This window comes from Phyllobates terribilis, unplaced genomic scaffold (genome assembly GCF_046119375.1).
Source record: "Phyllobates terribilis strain yellow unplaced genomic scaffold, ASM4611937v1 Scaffold_1__5_contigs__length_1240528914, whole genome shotgun sequence".
In the NCBI taxonomy this organism is placed as follows: domain Eukaryota; kingdom Metazoa; phylum Chordata; class Amphibia; order Anura; family Dendrobatidae; genus Phyllobates; species Phyllobates terribilis.
Window position 1 is genome coordinate 260802525 of NW_027362761.1, and position 25734 is coordinate 260828258.

At 43.6% G+C, this 25734-nt stretch overlaps 2 protein-coding genes across 2 annotated transcripts; one reads left to right on the plus strand and one right to left on the minus strand.

Annotated features, from left to right (window-relative positions):
* Positions 1-2: 2 nt before the first annotated feature.
* Positions 3-16591, plus strand: LOC141259143 (zona pellucida sperm-binding protein 3-like). Its single transcript, XM_073674714.1, has 11 exons — positions 3-66; positions 1199-1395; positions 8300-8419; positions 9000-9109; positions 9191-9279; positions 12750-12930; positions 14146-14257; positions 14333-14418; positions 14537-14625; positions 14713-14832; positions 16411-16591. Exons 1-11 carry the CDS (start codon positions 3-5, stop codon positions 16557-16559), a joined length of 1317 nt encoding a protein of 438 aa, XP_073530815.1. The 3' UTR covers positions 16560-16591.
* MTFP1 (mitochondrial fission process 1) lies at positions 16562-25551 on the minus strand. The gene is made up of 4 exons (XM_073671409.1): positions 25154-25551; positions 19589-19716; positions 17595-17827; positions 16562-16884 (listed from the first exon to the last, which is right to left on the minus strand). The coding sequence occupies exons 1-4, from the start codon at positions 25212-25214 to the stop codon at positions 16800-16802; spliced, it is 507 nt and encodes a 168-aa protein (XP_073527510.1). The 5' UTR covers positions 25215-25551; the 3' UTR covers positions 16562-16799.
* Positions 25552-25734: the final 183 nt, after the last annotated feature.

Sequence of the window (25734 nt, forward strand, 5' to 3'; positions counted from 1 at the left end):
GCATGGCGGTTTGGATAGTGCTGGTTTTGTGGCTATCCTGGGTTGTTTTCCTGGCAGGGCAGAATGGTAAGTTGCTTTGTATGTGATGTGTAATAATTGGAGTTTAGAGTGTGAATTGTACCTATACTAGTTGTCACTAGTGTCTTCTGATGTGCAGTTCCAGTAAAATACTCTGTAAAGCTGTTGTAGCATGTGCATACTTGTGGTCCATGTATCTATCTGATGTTTTGTTGTTTGCTTATTTAAAATGAGCCTGATGCATCCTGCCCCTGGATTAGTCAATGTATCCGGCACTGGCTGTATGACCTCGGCCAGGTAAATGTGACTCTGAAATGCTGTGGTGTTTCAGAGGGATAAAAAGCCTACTCTAATAGCCACTGGGGACTGAGCCAATGCTATAGACTAGGTGGGTCCCCAGCGGCTTCTCCCTGCCCTGGAGTGACCAGTCTCTTCCTATATGCACATGTAGTGAGGCCACTGGGACCCACCTGTCTGACTTATCTATAGTGTGGTCTCAGTCCCTCATGCTTATTTATTGTCTTTTCTCTGAAACTCCATAGGGTTTCAAATGTACCTGGCTGCGTTCATACAACCAGTGTCTGATACATGCTGTCCGATTCTCTTTAATCTCTCCAGTCAGGCCTTCCTATAACTCCCCAGCAGCACATATACAAATCCCTTCAAAATTGTTAGCTAAGTCACCCTATATTTTTATACACTATTGCTGCTTTTGGGTTTTGTTTTAGTGGCCAGTGTGAACATGCGCCCACATGCTGCATGCGCACCAACTTGTATTCCAGTTAATCTCTTTAGGCTTGTGCTAATATTAAATCCGCTACTGGATATTTTCCAAGTTTTTTAAAAAGCCACACTTCATGAATCTGTCTAAAGCCACCTTGATGTAAAGATCAGAAAACTAACTTAACCACACAAGACAACGGGGAAAAACAATCACAAATTAGACTCTTCTACACCAAAAAACTGTTTGTTATGCAATGATGAATTGGGCCCATAGTGTTTAGATCAATCATGGTGGAAGTGGGGTTATTTGTCTGGCTATGTGCAATGTTTGTCTAGAAGTGCAGTTGTACAATGGTTTAATCTCGATGGTCAGTTTTTAACTGTTTTGTGTAGTTCATTGACTTGCATTACTAATAAAAATGTTTATAGTGGTGTTTTTTTTTTGTTTTTGTTGCAGCGCCTCCAAATACTGTGTTTTATCAGTGCAACAGAACATCTGTAAGCGTGGCTGTTAAAAAAGACCCCTTGGACAACAGAATGTTGGTGGACCCTGGAAGCCTGACCTTGGGGAAATGTTTTCCCTCCAGTATCACTGCACTACGTGGCTTCTTGGTGTTTGAGTACAGTCTCTATGATTGCAGGTTTTCCAGAATGGTACATTTTTACCTCCTGCCTTAGACTTTTCTTTTTCTCTTTTCTTGTAATCTCCTTACAATTTGCCAGGAACAGTATATAGTTGAAGTGAACCTGTCACCTCTGGCATGTGGTAAATTTACCTACAGAGATGGGCTTAAGGCTGCGTGCACACGATGCGTTTTTCATGCGTTTATGCTGTGGAATTTCCGCAGTGGAAACGCATCAAAAACGCATGGTAATCCGCACCCAATGGCATTCCGCATTGTCAATGCACATGCTGCGGATTTTTCCGCAGCGTTTCTGCAGCGCAAATAAATCCGCAGCATGTTCATTAATTTTGCGGCAGCGCGGCCATTGACTTGCATTGAGATGCATATAATCCGTGTCTGTACATTTGTACAAGCGGATTATGTGCGGATGGTACCCAGTTCTGGAGGAGAGAAGACTCTCACCCAGACCTGGGTACCATTGTACCTGTGTGGAGGAAAAAAAAAAAAAAATTCACCTGTCCGGCGGCCCCTGCAACACTTCTCCTTCCAGGACCTGAGATGACGCCGCGGTCATGTGACCGCAGGCTGTCTCGCGAGATGCCGGCAACCCGGAAGAAGCCAGGACGAGCGCGACTGCACACGCGGCGGGGGATCGGGGGTAATTATAGCTTTATTTTTACGGTCACACTATATAAATCCATGCCTTTTGCATGGATTTATATAGTGTGACCTAGTTGTCAAGCACTTTCCAAGTGATGCTATCGCCTGGAAAGTGCTTGTCAGTCCGCATGCGGAAACACATGCATTAACGCATGTATTCTGCAGGAAAAACGCATGTACAATCCGCATGTGTTTTTTTTTTCTGCCAGGGAGATGCAGAAGTTTTCTGCATCGTGAGCCTCAGTGTTACAATGCTGAATGGCTTCCTTACTAAAAGTGCAGCCACCAGGAGAAAATGAGCTACTGACTTAGTCATGGGCACTTTGCAAGCTGGCAATTCCTGGGAAATTGGTTAATTTTCAGAAAGGTGGTCAGGCAGCATTGTAATTCCATTAACTCTATACCTACCGTCAAAATTTTTTTTTTTTTTTTTTTTTTTTAAATTCCCTCTCCCCCCTTCTCTTTGGAAACCAGTGTCATAAAGGTGGTGGTTCTAGACACTGAGCCTTTCCACGAAAGGGCATTATATGACCACTTGGGGCACCCCCACCTACTGTGACAGGAGGGGTGTCTAGTCTCTTGTGTGAGCCCTGCTCAATTCACTCTTTTGGCGGAGATGGTCACGCATGCACACCGTGACTTTAGGACCACTGTTCAAACTGTGTAGTCCAAGCAGTATCGTGCGTGCACACCCCCTCCCCCAACCCCAGTGACCATGCGTTCAAAACATGCTATAAAAACGTGTTGCCATCATCACTTTCATGGTACAACAATATAGTGATGGGTTCCCTTAGGGTATGTGCCTGCGATCAGTATTTGCAGCGTTTTGGACACGGGTCACTTGCATGGAGTCTAAAACACTGCGTTCTACAATAGAAGCACAGCGGATGGGATGTATAGAAATTTCATGCCCATTGTGCTTCAATTAGACGCCGGCGGCGCAGCCTTATGAGCCGCATCATGTCAACTTCTGTTGTGGGGATGTTAGTCTTCAATGAACACTTGCAAGATCGGACGCAGCGAAAATGCGCTGCTGTAGCCAGACCATGGGCACGTAGCCTTAAAGCGCACCTGTCAGCAGGATTGTGCTCAGTAAACTAAATACAAAATTCACAGACTTATCCAATTGGAGTAGTGTAAAACTAAAAATTAACTTTTAATAAATTCATTAAAATTGATCAGAATACTCACTACAATAAATATTAATGCTATAAAAGGGCTAAAGACCCTTGTATCCCTGGACTAGTCACAGTAGAGCAGTGATTTTCAACCTTTTTTGAGCCGCGGCACACTTTTTATACTTAGAAAATCCTGGGGCACACCACCAACCAAAATAGCACAAAATGACACTAAAACAGTCATATTATACATATAGTTAATAATATAGATTCTAAATTTATTTTACTCACTCAGTGTGAAACCTGGGCCTGTTTTGATAAACACAAAAGGGATATCCTGGCAGGAATGGTACACACACACACACACACACACACACACACACACACACACACACACACACACACACACACACACACACACACACACACAGCTCTTCCTCAACAGTTCTCAGTTTCTCCCTGTTTTTAGTTTTTATCGCAGTCAAGCTTGAGAAGCCCAGCTCACATAGATATGTGGTTGAAAATGGGAGCAATGTCAAAATAGCTTTGTTGGCCAGAATGGGGAACTTCTTGGCAACAGATAACCAAAAACTGTCCAAAGGAAGATCAGCAAACTTTAGCTTTAAACCGCGATCTTGCTTCAGTTCAACGAGTTCCTCTTGCTCCTTTAAAGTCAAGTCCTTTCCAGCAACGGATAATGAGCTGTATGGGTCCCTAACCCAGTCAAGGCATTCTGTGAAGGCTGAAGAGAAATAGAACAATAACTTCTCCTCAAGAGTTTTCAAATGTCTGCCAATCGCTTCGCACATTGCAGCAGTATTGTCATCATGCAGTTTCTCGGTGAGTGGGAACATCTGAAGGTTGCCACCCTGCACATGTTGTTGCCAGAGCTGCACCTTTAAACGGAATCCGTTCATTTTATCAGTGCTTGTAAGCAGGTTTTCATTTCGACCTTGCATCCGTGTGTTTAGTTCATTCAGATATTGAAATATATCAGCCAGGTATGCCAGCTTTGCACACCACTCATCACTTGCAAGCAGCTTTGAATAATCGGACCTCTCGTTTGTAAGAAATATTTTAAGTTCCTCTCACAACTCATACACACGGGCCAGCACTTTGCCGCGTGACAGCTACCTGACCTCCGTGTGGAGCAATAAGATTTTATGTTCCGCTCCCATTTCTGTACACAAAGACGCAAATAAGCGACATCTCAAAGGTCGCGTCTTCACAAAGTTCACTATGCGCACAAGATCATCCAACACAGGAGCTAGATCTGCTGGTAAGGTCTTTGCAACGAGGGCCTCACGGTGCAAGAAACAGTGGGTAGCAAGAACATCTGGGTTTCTTTCTTTAACCCTACTTACAAAGCCTTTGATGCGCCCGACCATGGCTGCGGCTCCATCAGTGCAGACACCTGTGCAGTTTTCCCATGTAAGTCCACTTTTATCAAGATATTCCGATGTGACTTGGAATATTGCCTCTCCTGTTGATTTTTCTGTCAGTGCCTTGCAAAATAGGAAGTTTTCTCTAATGGCTTCACCATCCACAAAACGCACATTGGCCAACAACTGACAATGTCCACTGATATCCGTCGACTCATCAAGTTGCAAGGCAAATTTCTTACTGATGCGCACCTTTTCCAAAACAACTGTTTCAATGTCCGCAGACAAGTCATCAATCCGTCTGGCAATTGTGTTATCAGAGAGAGGCACTTTAGCCATCTCTTTAGCTGCTTCAGGGCCAAGCATCTCATTTACAATAGCTTTACAAGCTGGTAGTATTAATGTTTCTGCCACAGTGTGGGACTTTTTTGATTTAGCTATGAGTTCAGCAACAAGGTAGCTAGCTTTGAGGGCTCTCATTTACCTTTGTGCTTTTTCTCAAAGTTGCCCCTTTCTCATTGTTTGTACGTAAGCGTACAAAATACTCCATCGGTTTATTTTGAACGGAAGGGTGTTTCGTTTGGAGATGGCGTTTAAGTTTGCTTGGCACCATAGCGCTATTGGAAAGCTTCTCGCCACACACCAAGCACAGTGGTGTTGGTGCTGTCGCATCCCCAGTGGAAGTAAATCCAAATGAAAGATAGCTTTCACTGTATTGCCTTGAGCTCACCGTCTTGTCTTTTTTCTTTTGTCGAACTCTCATACTAGGGCCTTCATTTGGGTTAGAATTGTGTCCAGGGTCCTGTTCGGCATTTGCCTTTTCCATTCTCAAATACTTCTCCATCACTGCTGAGAGAGTGTGCGCAGCCACACACTAAAATAGAAGAGTATTACATTATCTGCCACACTTAAAGGACCTCTGCTAGGCATATTTCATTCCTGAGGGCTTAAAAAGCAGCTCTCGTGGTGACAAGAAGCTGATTTAAACTCCCCAAGAGTGAACTTCGCGAGAGCTGTATGTGTGTGATAATAACTTATATTACTACGGTCTGCATTTCCTGCTTGAATTGACACTAGTGACGTAGCACTCAGCTTTCTCTATAAGTAGAATAGAGCCGGCTGCCAAGTGCTACGCCACTAGAGTCAATTCAAGCAGGACATGACTGCTGAAGAACGGTACTAATATCATTTATTATTCCATACATACAACTCTCGCGGAGTTCACTCTTGGGGGTTTTAAATCGGCTTCTTACCACCACAAGAGCTACTTTTTTTAGCCCTCAAGAGTGAAATATGCCTGGCAGAGGTCCTTTCAATAAATTATTTATTTTAAAAAAGTGAAATAAAGGATAACCCCCTCATATATTCAATCCCATGTAACCTCATAAATACAGTCCCACGTATATGAGCACACGATTATCAGCATCATATACTGTGGTGATGTGCACTATACAGCGCCACAGTATATGGTGCTGATTATTATGTGGCTCATATACTGCAATATAAAGGGGTACTATGGCCATGAGGCCAGAGTACAAGTGCCAGCTCATATACTCAGCATATGAGCTGGTACTTGTAGTACTCCAGCCTCATGACTATAGTATTTCTCATTTTACATTTCTCATTGTTATATGCAGTATACTGCTGGAGTACTAAAAGTACCATCTCATATGCTGAGTATTCTGCCAACAGTTCATGTGCTCAGGCAAAAGCTCATATAGTCAGCATTATTGGCGGGCATTACCTTGGCGGCGGGCAAATGCGAGAGTCTCTCCGCTCTCAGGATGACGCGCCGGCCTCGGTGATGTCATTAAGTCCCGCGAGGTGCAAAGCTTGCGCATGTGTTATTGTACACGTCTCCTACATTGTAAGAAGGCGTGACTGCGCATTGCTGGGAAACAAAACACAGGGGGCACCATAGTCTGGGGAACTTTCCCCGTGGCACACCCGACCATGTGTCGCAGAACACTGGTTGAAAATCACTGCAGTAGAGTGTTGTGTTCAGGTACTAGTGTAGTGCTAAATGGTATTGGCACTCCAAAACATATGACAGACTTACTAATGCCACACAATATCTCATCTGACTATCCTGGACAACTAATATTTCACTTGTTAATATGGGTCTTGGATAGTCCCATACTTCATGACTCTTTTCAGTGGAGCACTACATCTTAATGTGAGACCAGTGCTCCTCAGAACTCTGAAAAGGAACAAGGTATCCAAGTTGGATATACTACAACTAGCGTTTGAAACACCACAACCACACTGATACTGAGGTTGTTTGCCTCAGCTGCTGTAGTGTAGCGTGTCTAGCTTAGGTACTCGTATAATGGATAATACACCATAAGTTCCTAAAACGTCACGATTCATAAGCCCTAGGCATTTCATCTACGTTTTTGACTGCTGTGATCATCAGGGGCTAGAAGTCTTTTTGATAAATTTACTAGTCTGGTAACATGTTATTAAATAATACACATATTGGCAGGGTTGCCAACTTTCAGTTTGGCGATAATGATATGCTCGTGCTCCGCGGTGGCCGGAGACTGTATCTGGTGCTCTGCTTACATATTCATCAGTATGCTGTTATGACAGCTAGCTGATCCTTCACTGACCTGCCTCCTATTTTACCTAGCCCTGCACTACTTGATGCATTATGTAAAATAGCAGGCAGGTCAGTGAAGGCAGTGAGCTGTCATAAAAGCATACAGATGAATATGTAAGCAGAGCACCAGATAGCTCTCGCCCTGGAGCACGAGCATATCATTATCTTCACACTGAAAGTAAAGATTACACAAGAACCACTGGATGGATTTAATCAGTGTAATGTCACCCACCTGACAGTGTATGTAGTTTACTGAGCACAATCCTGCTGACAAGTGCACTTTAAAGTATGTAGCCAGCACAGTACCATGATGTGCTATAGTAAAATTGATTATCATAAATATCATCTTACAAAAAAATTGTCAACATGTTTTTAAATATTTAACATGCAGTACTGCTGCTTTATTGGCTCTGGCTCCATCTAGAGGTACAAGTGGCATACTACAATATACGTGAACTGAAAACTTTCAATGGTGGGAGAGATTGGATGGCCAATGCTCATGGATATTAAGGACTAGCATAGCTGCAGAAGAAACACTACTTTAGTGGTGCTCCTCCCTGTAGTTCTAACAAGAACTATAATGAAGGGTTTCCGCTTCTACGTTATACTGCTTTTAGAATGTGACAATATGATTGTGCTGCCCTATCAATCATTGGAAACAAATGTAAAGGAAACCATCACATATGCTAATGCTATTAGCCTGCAGGATAATGGAATTATGGAGGTATTCGGCCGCTCTACTGGAAGTCAAGCATTCAGGAGAATAAGTTGACTCCTGAGAGCCGACAGCTTTCAGTCAGGTGTGCCAGCTCGGCTATAGTAGTCGCCCACTATGCTGTGAGTGGCAGCTGTAAGCACGCCCTGGCACTTTAACTGACAGCTGGCCCATCCGTGTAAAGCTGGTTGTTGATCCAAAAGCCGTGACAAGCTTGTAGCTGCCACTAATATTATAGTGAGTGATGGCTGTAGGTTGGCACGCACCCACCCCCTGATGTCTCGCCTTCAGTACAGAAGCCGGGCATCTTCATTGCACTGTTAACCTGCAGATCAATGGTGTTATCCAACCTGACAGAGCCGAACAACTGGTTTAATGGAACCTAACATCTGCATCGGGTGGTGACTGGCACTGACTGGGTGTCTACACATACCCACTAGGGGATGTGAAGGTAGGACAACCCTTTCAGTGAAATGCATTCCAACATTATCCTAAACATGACACAAACAGAGATGTCTGCACAAAAAGCCTCCAGAAAAGGACAGCATATGGGAGAAAACAAAGGCCACAAAGAGGTATGGTATGTTGCACACCCTGTCAAACATGTGTGAACTTGGATACATTTAAGAAACCATAAATGGATAAATAACTGCGCTAGTATGCCCTTCCCAGGAGCACGTAGAACACAAATGTTTTTTTTTAATTTACCACTTCAACAGCACAATAAGCATATACTACAGCATATGACCTCAGTCCACATGTATCTGTGGCTGCATTACTTTGTGTTTTTGCGTTCAGGCATGCCACCGGCCAGGGCTGCCTGGTAGCTATACTGCAGCCCTACGTGTGTGTGTGTGTGTGTGTGTGTGTGTGTGTGTGTGTGTTTTTTCTCTCCCCACCAGGGACCTCCTTACACGTTTACTTTTTTTAATATCTGCAGCCTGGCTTGTCACCTGCCCCAAACCTAGATATTCAGTGTACGTATATAATCTATATATTTTTTTGTTTTGTTTATTGGTGGTCATTTATGTATCTACTGTACTTATTGGCTGATGTATAGATAAAATTTTTGGGATATTATCCTAAATTTGCAATTTAGGAAACAGAAGTAGCTTGTTTTCACCAACTTAATGATCCTAAATCTTCCTTGCACAGGTCTCTGGCAATGCTGTGAAATTCTTCACGGATTTAGTGTACAAGCCTGGTGCTGGTGCATATGTGTTTCCTCAACCTTTTCGACAGCAAATAAACTGCGTATCTGACATGTGAGTTATTCCAAAAAAAAAAATCCTTTGACTGTATCACATGTACATTTCAGTTACATTAACTCCTCCTTGTAATTTTAGATCAAGGAATCCTACACCTTTTGAGTCTGCAGTGACTGTGCAAGCTTCTGGAACGGGGCAATTTGACATTTCATCCCAAATCATGAATGGTAACTATCTTGTTAACCCCTGCAACACTTAAGACTCAGTGGGACTTCCCTGCCTCACAGTACTGACACAGGGCAGCACTCTTCATACCTTACCGCCCCTCCCCAGGATATATAAATGGAATCTGTCACCCCCTGGGAGACTTGAGACCTCTAATATGGGCATACAGGTTATAGAAAAGTAAATCTATACATGCCTGTATGTCCCATAGTAGAGGTCAGCTTGCAGAGAAATGTAGTTTTATAAAACTGCTTTTCGCATGCTTTGCATCACTTTGGACACAACGTATGTGTACAAAAAACTGTGTTCTAATGCTGCACTCTTGTCGGTACATGTGAATCCAACACATACGACACTTCAATCGGTCGCTATCTGCAGCGGAAACTGGCATGTCCACAACAGAAATTGACATGATGCAGGTAAGTTTGGGTAAGTGGCCACGTCAGGAGCCACTGCGTTTATGCAGAGTCAAACCCGCAGCGTCCAGATGTTGCAGCATAGTGGATGGGATCTCTAGAAATCCCATGTCCACTATGGGTGCATCTGAGGCTGTGGATCACCCATGGACAGTGACGTGCAGCGCATCTTTCAGGACCGCAGCATGTCAAATTCTCTTGCGGAGTCTCATGTCCGCAACAGAAATTTGACCACTAGAAAGTATAGAATGCAGTGAATATGCATGGTTCAGTGAACACGCGTGGATTTACCTGTGTTCAATAGAATGCAACGTTTTGGATGCAGTAAAAATATGCGTCCAAAGCGCTGCTACGTCCGGATCGTGGGCACACAGCCTGAAATGTAAAGTGTGGGCTCACACGTCATTTTTATAATGAGCAGAGGGAAAGCTGACAGCTTGGGGCTGATATTAGTAGCCGGGGAAGGGGCCAATAGCCAACAATGTTCCCTGGATATTAATATCAGCCCACAGCTGTTTGTTTAGCCTTTACTGGCTAGATTACAGGGGGACCCCAGAAAAAAAAAAATTGACGTGGGGGTCCCCCTACAAAATCTAACCAGCAAAGGCTAAATTGGACAGCTGCAGGCTGATATTAATAGCCATGGATACTAGCCCCCTCCCCAGCAGTCCCAGAAATGGCACACTTATAAGATGAGCCTCTCTTTCCACTGCACTGTAGCGGTGGCAGTGGGGTAATGGGGTTGGGGTTCATGTCAGCCGCCAATACAAACCCAGGTTAGTAATGGAGGGCATCTAAAATGCCCCCATTACTAACTGCATAGTAAAGTTGTCGGCACTTTAATCTGGCCGTGTATTTAAAGCATTTTAATGAAATTATTTTTTTTTCCAGGAGATCTATGGCTTCAGAGGCGTACAAAAGTTTAAAAAAAAAATTAACAACCATATCCCTCACATGTCCGCCGTCAACGATGCAGTCTATGATCACCACCAATTGTGCCTCGACGATCCATGTCACTTCTACAGCAGTGACATCAGCAATGTATACTGACAAGGAGTGTAAAATCACTCCTGTCAGTATACATTAGTGGAGGAGGTCACTGGGGTTCATCAGCTGATGAGCCCCAGTGAGCTAACCACTGTGGTAGCATTCTTGAGAGTGCTCCCACAGGGAGGTCACGTGACTGATCAGCTGATCGCTGACATCACTGCAGGTCCTGGCAGCTCTCTACACTGTGGGGAGCGAACCCGCTCCCCAGTGTGACACTGGGGCAGCCAGACAGGTGAGTGTAAAGTGGTTGTGTTTTTTTTTTTTTTTTTTTTTTTTTTTTATTATATATATATATATATAATATAATTTTTTTTTTTTACACTCTGTGGGCTGGGCAGAGCAGACTACTACTCCTTCCAGCCACACTGTTATCAGCTAGAGCTGCTATCAGGTGAAAGGAGTAGTGGCCTCCTCTCCTGACCTAGGTACCACACGCAGTGCATTTCTGCTTCGCATTCGCGGCCATTGACTTTAATTGCAACGCAGCAAATTCACAGGTTACCTGCAGTTTTGCTGCGTTTCAAGTCAATGGGCTCACGTTCGCTGTGGAAACGTCCAAACAATGGTGCTGCGTTTTTTAACACAATGCAAATCCAGAGCAGAAATCTCCGTGTCATGTGCACAGCTATGCATGCCAGACCTACTAAGTGTTTTCACAGTGGGGGAAAAACGCTTCAAAAATGCTACTTGTGCACACAGCCTAATACTGAACTTCCTCATGCACATGGTTGTGTTCTTGCTCAATATCACAAGGTTATGTGCACACAACTTTCTTTTATTTTTTTATTTTCTTTTAAATCTGTCAACATTGGTTTTTATATAGTTACAATTAAAGGTTGTGTGTGTTTTTTTTTTTTTTTTTTTTATTTATTTATTTTTTTTTTAAATACAGATTTCTCCAATACTAATGAGTGGGGAAAAATCTGCACCAAACGCTTGTGTGCAAATACCTGTAATGGATCAGACAACTGACATACATGCAGTGTATGAACCTGCCCCAGAACATCAAACAGATCATGGATAATTTTTTAAATCTAAACCAAAAATCCCCAAGTACCTGAGCACCTACCATGTCGTTTTTTTATAATGGCATTTCTATTGTGGGCAAGGTGCCATTGATATAACTTCTTGGTATAGTTAGACCTGTTAGTTTTGTGAAGGGGTAACATTCTAGCGGCGGCTTACCTCATACATAAAAGGTTTCTGTCCAGAATCAAACACTGGATCGTTAAAGTCTCCAAAGAAATTGTTCTGGGGTCATACACGCTAGTCTACTTATCCATTAACTGGCAGGTTTAGTCTGTGTGGGCTTACAGGGAATCTGTCAGTAGGTTTTTGCTATGTAAACTGAGAATAGCATGCAATGGAGGTTAAAACGCTAAAATCAAAGATGTATCACATGTCAGGCTGTGTGCTGTTCACTTAGATTGAAGCTTTAATCCCCTTTTAATTAACATTGCTGTGACTAGCAGGCTGCATGCTTGTAAGTCTGACTCTACCCCCTTCTATGGTAAGTGGCTCATTGTCTAGATCTATATATACACAGAGCCTAGTGTGGGCAGGGTTGACTTTCTCAGCTCTGCTGCATTGCTAGATCTAAACTGTCACAACTGCTGTACCCAGTAAACTAAGTGACACCTCATTGGATTCAGGGTCTTTACCTACATTATGCTGCTCTCAGATGAGGTAGCAAAAATCTGATGACAGATTTACTTTAAGATGTATCAAAAGAAGCATGCACCTGTTAATTTTTGCATCTTCAGCTGTCAGACTGAAATGTACACTTTTGCAATGTGTGAGCTAGCTGGAATTGGCATAAACTGCTTGAAGTGTTGCAACATCTTTGCAAGAAGCTTTATGCCAGTAACCTATAATTTAAGCCATGTTTCTGTGTATGGAACATGTGCATTAAATAGCTCTGTCTTGTTACAAATGTTTTGTCCATAAAATATTATAGCTATGCCTATAAACTTGTTGTAACAATGAATTTAAACTCTCCTCCCCAGATGACTTTTCAGCTGGTGCAGAAGTAAAAGACTTCTTTCTTGGCGCTCCAATTTTCTTGGCTATATCGGTAGCAACAGCTAATCATATGCCACTGCAGATCTTTGTGGATGAATGTATTGTGGCCCCAACCAGAGACCTCAGTATTCTGGGGGACCGCTACATCCTGATCAACAACCACGGGTAAACCCAGCAGAGTGACAGCAAGAGTATATCTTGTCTTTTATTTATTCTGGCTATTTGCCTACAAAGCTATAGCTTCAATATCCACTCATACTTGCTGCCCACAAATGGCACTAGCCAAAGTTCAATTCTCAAAACATGTATGTGTAACTATGCTACCAAGATGTAAAAAGCTCAATGAACAGGGTGCATCATGGGGAAACAGGTTTTTTTTTTTTTTTTGTATTTGGTAGTTAAACCCAGTATTGGAGAGGGTGACCAGAAGGAAAGTGAATATTTAGACTGGACTCGCTATCCCTGAAGGGACTTCATGAGCAAATTTCAGATGGCTGTATTGTATAAATACAACCCTATGCTGGACTGAAACCTGTGGATCAGTTCCCACCAATTGCTACTCTGTGCCTTGTGAATGGGGTACACGTATTTAGGATCATCAGAATATCTGAATTGCCTTATATTTGCAGTTTGTTTATCTACTATGTCCCATAGAAATGTTTAAATATACATTAGATACTGGTTTACTAGTCTGGATTATTGCCATATCCTAAATCTATAGGTTAATGTCCAAATGATAATGGAACCCCCTGTCCTGTAACATTGTATTTTCCTCACTTATGCCTCTGCTCTTTAGGACCGATCAGTGACTGACAGCTATCCCTGTATGTGCACATGTACAAAGAAAGCTGTCAATCACTGATGGCACTGCATCAAAAATCCTAGAATTGGCAGGTTTAAATGAATAAACAAATTATTCTGAATCTGGTCGCAAAACTGTCAATCTACGCTCCTCTTCCAAGCCCTGCCACATGCAAATATTCTTGACTGCATAATTGTGGGCTTCTAGTAACACCACTTTTTTTTAATAAGGGGTAAAGTAATATATTAGTATATATATATATATATATATTTATATATATTTTTTTTTTTTTTTTCCTCCCTGATCACTTAGACATAATGGGAGAAGTTAATCTGCTATAAAATTCAGTTTGAAAATTGACTTTGCCAAACTTTCAATATATAAACCTTAACGTTATCCTATTTTAAGGCTTAAGTTACCACTACCATCAAGTACAGTCTCAATCATTGAAATAGACCTTGGTTAGAAAGGCCAATGGTGACCTATGCTATGTAGATGGTTTTATATTAACCTTCCCTGTAGTAGTCAGAAGTACTTGTCTTGCAAGACCATGCTTACAGCTAACATCACTTCTGCAGATGTTTTGTAGATGGTAAAGTTGCTGCTTCACGGTTTGTGGAGCCTCTACAGCTGGATACTGTGAAGCTTACATTCCCAGCTATGAAATTCTTAAGCAACAGTGGTGAGGAGGTAAGTATTCATTGCCTGTGAGAAAGTAGAAAACTACAGTATTGGTGACTTATTTTATTTTTTTTTTTTTTGCAGATCTACCTTCACTTTAAACTGATTGTCTGGGATCCTAGAGCTGTGATTGGATTAAAGATGTGTTCCTACTTCAGTAATGTTAACAGGTGAGGGTGAGACTTCAAATTTTGGGTAGATGTTGCCAAACAAGCATGCAAACTCTTTACTTTTTTTTTTTTTTTTTTATGCGCTTAAACATTTCACTGAATGTCTTAAACACTTTAGTTGGCAGCTTCTGGGCAACCCACAAAGTGACCTCTGCAGGTGCTGTGACTCAATCTGTAGGCTGCCCTCCCGAAGGAGGAGAGAGGCTGGTAAATGGCCCTTACGTTTTCACTTTTGATTTGCGATACATCATGGTCACCAATATGTCTAACTTTTTTTTTTTTTTAAATTTGCAGAAAAGGGTGATCCTGGCATAATTCATACAATGGTTTTAGGACCCTTCAAATTACATAGTCCAGCTGTTAATGGGAGTCTAAATACTAGTAATGAAACTAAGGCACTGGACTCTGTGTCGGGTAACTATTTCATTGATTATCTTAATGTACTAAACTGCAGTGGTGTTCCCTTGGTGTCACTTTCTGAAACTGTAGTGTTCACACTTTAATCTTCTATCTTTAAAGGTGTTAAGAGATACTTTTTACCAAGTCCCAGATATCATACATGCATTATACTTAAGACCCAACTGCCAGTTCTGCCAGCTGTCAATCAGCATAAGGAAAAGCTGCTCTCTTATGAAGCAGCAGTATGCAACCGTTCTGCACTGGCTAGAACAGGCAGGTACTACTTGGCTGATGGCTCTCAGATTCATAGTAAAAGTCACATATCCCCTTTAAAGGGGGTTCTTTGTAATAACCCTTAGTTTGAATAAGTGGTGTGCCCCCTCTGGGGTGAGTGAAACAAATATTATATGGAATGGAAAGCTAGTATATTAGACTTGTACAACTATGCAGTGATCTAGGCCATATTTCTAAACGGGAAACCCCTTTTTCAGGTTAGAGTTGGCCTTCTACCAGTTTAAAAACTTGGTTGAAGGCCATCTCTATTTGTTAAACGTGTGCTGCCCCACCCCAATATGGATTTCAATGTTGATAACTGCTGTTCCTGTAGGTCCAGTATCTCCAACATGTGCCTCCCATAGTTGTTGCACTTGTGGTCTGAGACTACAACTTTTTTTTTTTTTTTTGGTAATGGTGGGGGCAACATGGGTCAGACGCAATAAGCTATAACAAATTTTCAAAGCGCCCCTGTCAGCAGGATTGTGCTTAGTAAACCACATACACTGTCAGGTGGGCACCGTTACGAGTAAAATGATACCTTTGTTGAAATCCAGCCTGTGGTTCTTAGAAATGAAAACAGCTTTTAAAACATAATGATATACACGTGCTCTGCTTATATATTCATATTTCACTTTGGCACAGAAACTACACAGGCAGTATTTAAAATAGTAGGCAGGTGCCTGAACACAGTGACCTGTCAGAGGCCAGTGATGAGAATACATAATGAGAGCACCAGTTACAGCCCCTCCCTAAAGTCCCACCCCCAAAGCACGAGCAGCTCGTTATGGCAGAAATGAAAATGAAGATTCTAAAAGAACCACAGGACGGATTTCATCAACAAAGGTGTCCTTTTATTCAGGGTAATGGTGCCCACCTGACAGCAGGATTGTGCTTAGTAAACCACATACACACATGTGCACCTGTCAGTGTATGTATTTCTAGTAGCACAAGTTCACACCGTGTCAATGTAGATGGTAAATTAAGCACATCTGTGACTCTTCTCTCACTGGACAGCATTTGCTGACCTCTGCATATGAGAGGCTTACACATGGAGATTCTGCACTTCGCTGAGTCTTATACAATGCCATATTGCATAAACTGGCATTTAGCAAAAGTGCACTGGATTCCTAAAGACCAAGCAGATGCTCATTTTACTGTAACCCTCCCCCCCCATTTGCAGAAGATGGTGAATGACTAATTTGACTTGAAGCTCTAATCTGCAAACTTAGATTTTCGCTGTTGCAGAGATGAAAGAGTAGATGCAGGCAATCACACTTTTTGACTTTTTTTTTTTTTTTTTTCTTCTTCTCCGCTCAGCCTTCCCAATACCACCTGCTGCTGGAGCACTCTTCCTTGAGCTGGCAGTCCTCCTCCTGCTGTCTGTGGGTGTTGCTGTGTACGGCCGCACATCCAGAAAGGACTGTGGAGAACTGGAGAAGCGATCGCTTATTACCAATGAAAACTAACCTTTTTAATAAATGTTTTGTGATGGAGCAAATACGTGTGATTTTTATTCTCATAGCATCACCTCTAAACTCACTCTACATACAGCTAGCTAAGGGAATGAAGACTATTTGCAAGATTCAAATTATACTGCAAGAAACTGTATGCTAGGTCCAGTGAAGTGGGTTGTTTTGTTTTTTTGGGCTATATTTGCATAGTTCCAAAAGTGCTCTTCAGGCTGCCCTTTATGTCCACCATCATGGCTATGAAGTAGGCCGAGATTCATTTGACTTGTCAGGTGTATTATAGAGTTTGCGAAGGCTTGAGTCCAGCAAGTGGTCCACTAATCTAGAGAATGGAACACATAGTTTAGTATGTAAAACTTGAATGCCAAAATAGGGTGTGTTCATACGCTGAATTTACAGTGGAAACTAGTTCCTTTAACTGCTACTAGGATTTCTGAAAGCTTTTTTTTTTTTTTTTTTCACCCCTTAAGCACTGCAGTGGTACTTTAAATAGAAGCCCCTGTTCTTATACTCGCCTTCCTGCTCCTGCCCTGCAGAGCTATCTTGTGCCAGTAGATTTTGACCAGCCAGAAGTTAGATCACAAGAGCTCGATGCAAGTCTGAGAGCCAGAACGAGGCTCTCATAGCCTTGTATTGAAAAATGACCTCTGCAGAACTCCATGAGACACTGGAGCTGCTGGCTGGTCACTTTACCGGAGACTCATAGGAGTGATGTGACACTGGGACAGGATGAAGGCGGCAGCAGATGAGTATGAGAAAGGGGTCAGGGGTATTACATTTAAAGCGCCACTCCAGGTTTGTTTTTTATTGCACCTCTGGAGTAGTGATTTAAATCTTGGCAGAGCACATGACTGAGTTTAGTGATCTGCTAAAATAAGTCACTTATGCTGCTGATCTATGGTAAAAACTACATTGGGTGTAATTGGGAATATGTGGCACATCTGAGTGTGCCCGCATTACTGCGGTATAAAAAGCTTTCTCAAAGGTTTTAAGCCCTTAAATTTCAGAGGGCTTATCATAAATGACACGTACCTGTCAATTGGTGTTATAATGATGGGAATAGCTGAGAGTCCTATTGCAGTAGTAGCCCACTTCTGTACTGGCAGCGGCCAGCGGGTAACACGTCCCATCAAATAAAGGGAAGTGACACATATTCGATTGATGGTAAACCCAGGTATGGCCACAGATGCAAGGGCTTGCCAAACAAAGGTATCTACTACAGCCACAGTGATATCTGCTGTACGACCTGGACCTTTTACGTTTGCCTAAGGACATAGAAAATGGAGGCAAAAACTGCACAATCACACCAAAAGATTAAAATGGTTATTGGGGAAAGGAGTATTTTATATACACTGCTCAAAAAAAAAAAAAAAAAAAAAAGGGAACACAAACAGAATATAACGCCAAGTAAATCAAACGTCTGTGAAATCAAACTGTTCACTTAGGAAGCAACACTGACAATCAATTTCACATGCTGTTGTGCAAATGGAATAGACAATAGATGGAAATTATTGGCAATTATCAAGACACGCTCAATAAAGGAGTGGTTCTGCAGGTGGGGACCACAGACCATCTCAGTACCAATGCTTTCTGGCTGATGTTTTGGTCACTTTTGAATGTTGGTTGTGCTTTCACACTCGTGGTAGCATGAGATGGACTCTACAACCCACAGAAGTTGCTCAGGTAGTGCAGCTCATCCAGGATGGCACATCAATGTGAGCTGTGGCAAGAAGGTTTGCTGTGTCTGTCAGCGTAGTGTCCGGAGGCTGGAGGCGCTACCAGGAGACATGGAGGGGGCCGTAGGAGAGCAACAACCCAGCAGCAGGACCGCTACCTCCGCCTTTGTGCAAGGAGGAACAGGAGGAGCACAGCCAGAGCCCTGCAAAATGACCTCCAGCAGGCCACAAATGTGCATATGTCTGCACAAACTGTTGGGCCCTCATGGAGTCTGTTTCTGACATCCACAGATGGGGGTTATGCTCACAGCCCAACACTGTGAAGGACGCTTAGCATTTGCCACAGAACACCAGGATTGGCAAAGTCGCCACTGGCGCCCTGTGCTCTTCACAGATGAAAGCAGGTTCACACTGAGCACATGTGACAGAGTCTGGAGAGGCCATGGAGAGCGATCTGCTGCCTGGAACATCCTTCAGCATGACCGGTTTGGCAGTGGGTCAGTAATGGTGTGGGGTGGCATTTATTTGGAGGGCCGCACAGCCCTCCATGTGCTCACCGGAGGTAGCCTGACTGCCATTAGGTACCGAGATGAGATCCTCAGACCCCTTGTGAGACCATATGCTGGTGCGGTTGGCCCTGGGTTCCTCCTAATGCAGGACAATGCCAGACCTCATGTGGCTGGAGTGTGCCAGCAGTTCCTGCAAGATGAAGGCATTGAAGCTATGGACTGGCAAGCCCATTCCCCAGACCTGAATCCGATTGAGCACATCTGGGACATCATGTCTCGCTCCATCCACCAACGTCACGTTGCACCACAGACTGTCCAGGAGTTGGCGGATACTTTAGTCCAGGTCTGGGAGGATATCTCACAGGAGACCATCCACAACCTCATCAGGAGCATGCCCAGGCGTTGTAGGGAGGTCATACAGGCATGTGGAGGCCACACACAATACTGAGCCTCATTTTGACTTGTTTTAAGGACATTACATCAAAGTTGGATCAGCCTGTAGTGTTTTTTTCCACTTTAATTTTGGGGATGACTCCAAATCCAGGCCTCCATTGGTTAATAAATTTGATTTCCATTGATGATTTTTGTGTGATTCTGTAATCAGCACATTCAACTTTGTACAGCACAAACTTTTCAATGAGAATATTTCACTCATTCAGATCTAGGATGTGTTATTTGAGTGTTCCCTTTATTTTTTTGAGCAGTGTATAATATTGTCCATTCAGATGTTTGGACTTTTGGTTGCAGAAATCTGCCGTGTGTGAACCGAATATCTCCATTAATAATATGGTGGCTGTATACCAGGCTCAAGAAACCATCTCACACTAACTAGGATAAATACCTGTGAAGCTTTTTGTCCTTTATCAGCAGCATCTGCAGTTACATAAGCCGTGGCTACACCATAGGTTGCCCAAACAAGAGATTTTGGTATTAGGGCACGGAATGACTCCCCAACTTCATTGGCATAACCTGAAAGATTAAAATAACTTTGTTTGCTCATTTCCAAAAAAAATACCCCCTCATGACAGCTGTAATCAGCACAAGATGGCTGAGACCAATGACTGGCTGCAGCAGTTATGTGCTGTTGGTATGATGTCAACAGAAGACCAAGGGCATCAGTGTGAGGATAAGGTTCAGTTTAACCTTGGCAAGCCTATACAGAGAAAGGGGGGTACTTTGGAAATCTTTTTAAGGTCTCCTACATGCACTGTAGGTGTGTATTGTACAGATCTAATGCATCACTCATGATGTACCCACATTTAACAGTGTTTAGTGTATTAGGCTTGTTTCCCCTTATATACAATAGTTATGGGTCAGCAATAGAGTTGAGAACCATGACCTACAGTTCCCAAATAGTAAAGCACACGTGCTATGTTGCCTTGACATCCCAAATTGCTGCAGTTTTTAGAAGAAAGGCTTTTATAGATGAAATGTTAACCTGGTGTTTCACTTGTCCATGCAATGTGGAGGTAGCAGAGCGCCGTACACTGCTGGTGCCATATGGCTTGAGAATACACTCTAGAAAAGTACAAATCTGAACAAGCTGTCATAGTGGACAGGTGAGAGTAGTGTACAGATTTATAGAAAAGCTTTGCACTTCTATTAATCTCTACATTGGTTTCTTGAGCTTTCCAAGGAGGACTGAATGGAAACTAAAGGGTTCACCATTCAGCTGAGCTCTTTATTTTAGCAAACCGTTGTCTAGGAACCGTGGAGTTTTTTTTTTTTATATTCTAGTAATGACATCCCTGGGGTTCACCTCTACAGTAAGCAATATACAGCAGGCCTGAGAGCCACATCTGGGTAGTGATCCACTTGCTGGGAAACACTGGTATGAGTGGATTGGGGATGGATGCAGTCTCACCATGTACATTAAGGCTGCGTGCACACGATGCATTTTTCATGCGTTTATGCTGCGGAATTTCCGCAGCGGAAACGCATCAAAAACGCATGGTAATCCGCACCCCATGGTCCCCAATGGCATTCCGCAATGTCAATGCACATGCTCTGGATTTTTCCGCAGCGCTCATAAATAAGCAGCATGTCCATTAATTTTGCGGAAGCGCCGCCATTGACTTGCATTGAGACGCATATAATCCGTGTCTGTACATTTGTACAAGCGGCTTCTATGCGTTTCTATGTGCGGATGGTACCCAGGTCTGGAGGAAAGAAGACTCTCATCCAGACCTGGGTACCATTGTACCTGTAAAAAAAGAATAAAATAATAAATAAAGTTTATACTCACCTGTCCGGCGTCTTCTCTCTGCATGCCGGCAGCGCTGAAGGACCTTCGGTGATGTCACAGTCATGTGACCGCAGGCCCTTCACCGCTCTGTCTCGCGATATGCCGGCAGCCAGGAACAAGCCAGGAAGCAGTGCTGCAGCCACGCCGGGGCCTCGGGGGTGAGTATAGCTTTATTTTAAGCATGGTTTTACGGTCACACTATATAAATCCATGCTGTTTGCATGGATATATACAGTGTGACCTAGTTGTCAAGCACTTTCCAAGTGATGCTAATCGCCTGGAAAGCGCTTGTCAATCTGCATGCGGAAACGCATGTGAATCCGCATGTATTCTGCAGGAAAAACGCATGCACAATCTGCATGCGTTTTTTCTGCCAGGGAGATGCAGAAATGCTGCAGAAATTTTCTGCTTCATTTCTGCATCGTGGGCACATAGCCTTAGTCCAGTACTAACAAGCGCCTCAAGAATGATGCGGTCTGGGCCTTTTGTAAGGAGATACTTACTACACAAGAACCTTTGTCCTATTTCATGTAAGCAAGAAAAGCCTTCACTGTCTCCTGTGCTTTCAACAAGGTAGACCTCCATGGCCAGTGTGCCAAATGAGAAGGCTGGTATTTTTTTTTTCACTCAGGCCCCATTTATGGCTTGGGGTTGATGAATTAATAATGTTAACGGTCTGCTAGAGCTGCATCGTTGTCAAGGTCTGTTAAATCCGCTCACAGAAGAAAATCAAAGATTGTATCTCACATGATAGAAAAGATATAGGGAGTACTGGTAACATAACTGCAAGCTTCTTAGGTTGGGTTTTCAAATTTTTTTTTTTCAGTTACACCAAAACAAAAAATGTCAAATGCCATTGGCTATATATTAGTCAGGTTTTCAAAATGGTCTGTTTTTACTATTAATTAGCACAGAATGAATGGAAGTGACTGCATCAGCAATGGAGGCTAAAATACAATAAAGGGGTCATCAGGGAATAAACTATTTATTTGTAGAGCGGGTCATCAATAGATGGGCAAAGGTCTGACAAACGGCAGCATCTAGATATATAGATTCATGCTTCTCTTACTGCACTACGCATCTTCAGTAAGACCGGTGTGTATAATGCCAATCTTAAGGAATCGGGGGCTAAGTGCCTGTCCCACACTGTAAAAGGATTCCATTCTAAAACCAATGTCTGCACTAGTCACATTTTATCATCCATGATTTAGACTAATGACGAGAAATGTTCCAGATTTGTCGCTCAGCTGCTCTTTCTGAAAATGGGACAATTCCCCTGAAGCCTCTTAAAGAGATGAATAAAAATGGCCTGGTTTACAGTCATCAAAGCCACAAAACTGTGCAGTACTGACTGTGGGGAAAAGCTGACAAAGGGAATATGATCTTATAAAGACCTAAATCATGGGGTTAGAAAAGCTGGACACTATTCATGATAGCATTGTTCCAGGGACAGGACAGCCTATTCTTCCCTGCACTCTTCTGTAAGATGATCTGATGCTTCTGTGCCATAAAGTCTTGTCAGTATTGGAGAAAACCTGCTTCTTGTGTGTGAAGGATATTCGGAATATGGCTTTATTCCAGACTTCTATAAATAAACTGCAGTAGGTGCAATCTGTGCACAGAGCCAGGCTTGTGTATGTTTACGGGTGGCATCGCACTTGCTTATTAGAGGGGTTGGCCACTACTTTTTATTATCCCCCTAATGTATTCCCCAGGGGCCCATAAGGGTTTTTGTAAATACCTTGCGTTGCGGTTACTGCCTGTGAGCGGTGCTATCACTGGAAGTAGCTGCAACGCACTGGGAATACATTGGGGGGATAATAAAAAGTAATGGACATCTTCTTTAAGCATGTATAAGCCACAGCATGTGACATGGGGAGTGTTATAGCAAATAGGAATATATAAATAGGGAGGCAGAACCAACAGACTTATCACAAATTTTGAAAAAAATAGTTTCCTATTCATAGTGGGGCTGCCCACTACACTTGCACAATGTTTTTAAAAACACAACTCCAGCGGTTTGTTTTTTTCAGCGCTAGAGTGACACTTTAAATGTGAGCACCCTGTCCCCAGTCACATAATCACCCTCCAGAGGCTTCCCCGTTTTTCCGTGCCATCTTCTGACAGTAGCTTCTGCCTGGCCAGAAGTCAGAAGCTCTCAATGCAAGTCTATGACAGCCAGAACGAGGCTCTCATAGACTTGTATTGAAAAGTGACCTCCGCGCCGCTTCATGAAACACTGGAAATGCAGACAGGTCACTTTTCCCTGGAGACCGACGCTGGAAAATGATGAAGGTGGCAGGTAAGTATGGGACAGGCGGCGGGGGAATTACAGTAAAAGCACCACTCCAGCGGTGCAATAAAAAAACAAAAACGCTGGAGTGGTACTTTAAATGGCCAAGGGTGGTTCAAAAGTAGGCAAAAAAAAAGTCCATACTCCCCTCCAGGTCAGATGCTGCTGCCAGAGTTCCCTGCCGGCTCCAGGTTTCCTCTTTTGATGATGACGCTCTCTACTACTTATAAGTAAACAGGACCGGACTGGCGCATATTGTGATTGCACCTGAGGTTCATGTGCACTCTGCATGTACGCAAGCATTGGGATGTGTGCAGACATACTCTTCCAACCTGTTCTGACACTGGGCATGGAGAGAAGCAACCATCCGACGGGCTCAAGTATTGTACTCGGGTCCCTAATTTGAGGGCTTGTGCACGATACTGGCTGTCTTATGGGTGCCATGGCAAATATCGTACCCAGTGTGTAGTCATGTCTCTATGACAAATGTTAGATCAGGTAGAAGGGTATGACTGGACAACTCCTTTAAATTAACACACTGGGCAAACTAATACACTGTGTTATGTCTGGTGTAGGGTCTGGGGTGGCACAGGAATTCAAACAACAGAATGTCCCCATGCCAAAATGGACTCTTAAAGGGAACCTATCATACTGATAATTGTATCTGTTCTGCAGGCAGGATCTTTTAGAGCAGGAAGAGCTCGTAAAACTGATATCTATTTTTTTTTTTCTCGGAGAAGTTTCAGTTTCATTGAAATCCCCGGTGTTTCTATATAGTCCAGTGGGCGGTCCTATTCGTGATTGACAGTCTTTCCTGCGTGACTCTGCGTGCAGAAATAACTGTCATTCACAGTAGGACTGCCCACTGGACTACATACAAGCACCAGGGATGTCAATGAACGAGGTACAAGTTATACTTACTGAATCTTTTCCAACAAACCTATACATTATTCTGCACAGCTTCTCCTTCTGTATACAAAGCTGTCCACAGATTAGACTGCATGTACAATGTCCCTCTAAAGCAGGGTTCCCCAACTCCAGTCCTCAAGGCCCACCAACAGGTCATGTTTTCAGGATTTCCTTAGTATTGCACAGGTGATAATTACATCACCTGCACAGGCAATAGTTACATCACCTGTGCAATACTAAGGAAATCCTGAAAACATGACCTGTTGGTGGGCCTTGAGGACTGGAGTTGGGGAACCCTGCTCTAAAGGGATTCTCCGGGAATTGTCAGTGAGAGAGAGTGCTCATGTGACTACAAGTATGCGATCACATGCCAACTAGACGTGTGCAACTTCTCTCAAATTCACTTGAATTGAGGTAAGCCAGGCACGTCTGTCTGAATGTGCCCAGAAGTAGGCAAATCGCATACTTGTAGTCAGGTGACCACCCGCGCTCCCCAGCAATAGTGGTGAACACTGACAGCATGAGGTGCACCGTCTGGTAACAGTGACTGCCATTTTTAGCAGAGGACTGGACAACCCCTTTAAGGCTTATCTGTACAGTGTCACCTGGTATTTTTTACAAGACTGCAGCCAGGGGGTTTTTGTTGATAAAATAGTGACAGCATTTTGATGCGGTTTCATGGAGATCGCATGCAGGGTCACGACAGCAGAATACCCCCATAAGGTGATATTAGCGCTGAGCCAAGTCGCTGGCTACCTGACAACTTATGTCATTGCCATGTCAGGGGTTGTGCTTACCACATCCACGGTCTGCTGGCACCACTGCAATAAAACGTGTCCCCTGTAAAGTCACCAAGGACTTCCCTAATCCCTGAAGGAAAGTGCAGCCTTCACCTTGCAGGCAGGAGAGTGCTCGTGCCCCAATGCCCTGGTGACTCAGGAGGCCATGGCGGGACTTACCCAGGTACCGGACCCACGTGTCTCTGTACAGGTCGGGCTCCGCCGTGCTCTGCTCCGCCATGACCCGGTGACTCCGCCAGTGATAGAAGGACACTGCAGTCAGGGACCGTCACACAAGAGTCCTCGCCCACATAGCCGCACACCCGGTTCACAGGCAGCGCGGTAGGTAACAGCTGGAGCTACATCGTGCGGCCGTATGTGGGCTGGATTACTGTACAGGGTTAATCATCCAGGGAGGGTATATAAATAATGAACTGAGCCCAGAAGGCAGGGGAAGCGCTGTCCTTACATAGTGAGCGCCGTGAGGACCCGCTCCTGAGCGCTGCGCCATAGTACTGGACGGTATGTAGTCTGCACCGACCACTGTCGACGCCGCAAATAAAGGCAAGTAATTGTCACACAGTCCCCACAGAGTCCTGTCCGAGTTCAGCCAATGAATAAACGCCAGCAGCGTCACGGGACTCCCCCCAAGCCTAGGGCACGGGCTTTGAAAGCACAACTCGGCAGATGGGCAGAAGATGCTGGCAGGTGGGATGTGCGGGCCGCTCCCGCGATGTGCCGGCCGCTGACTGCTGTCCTCC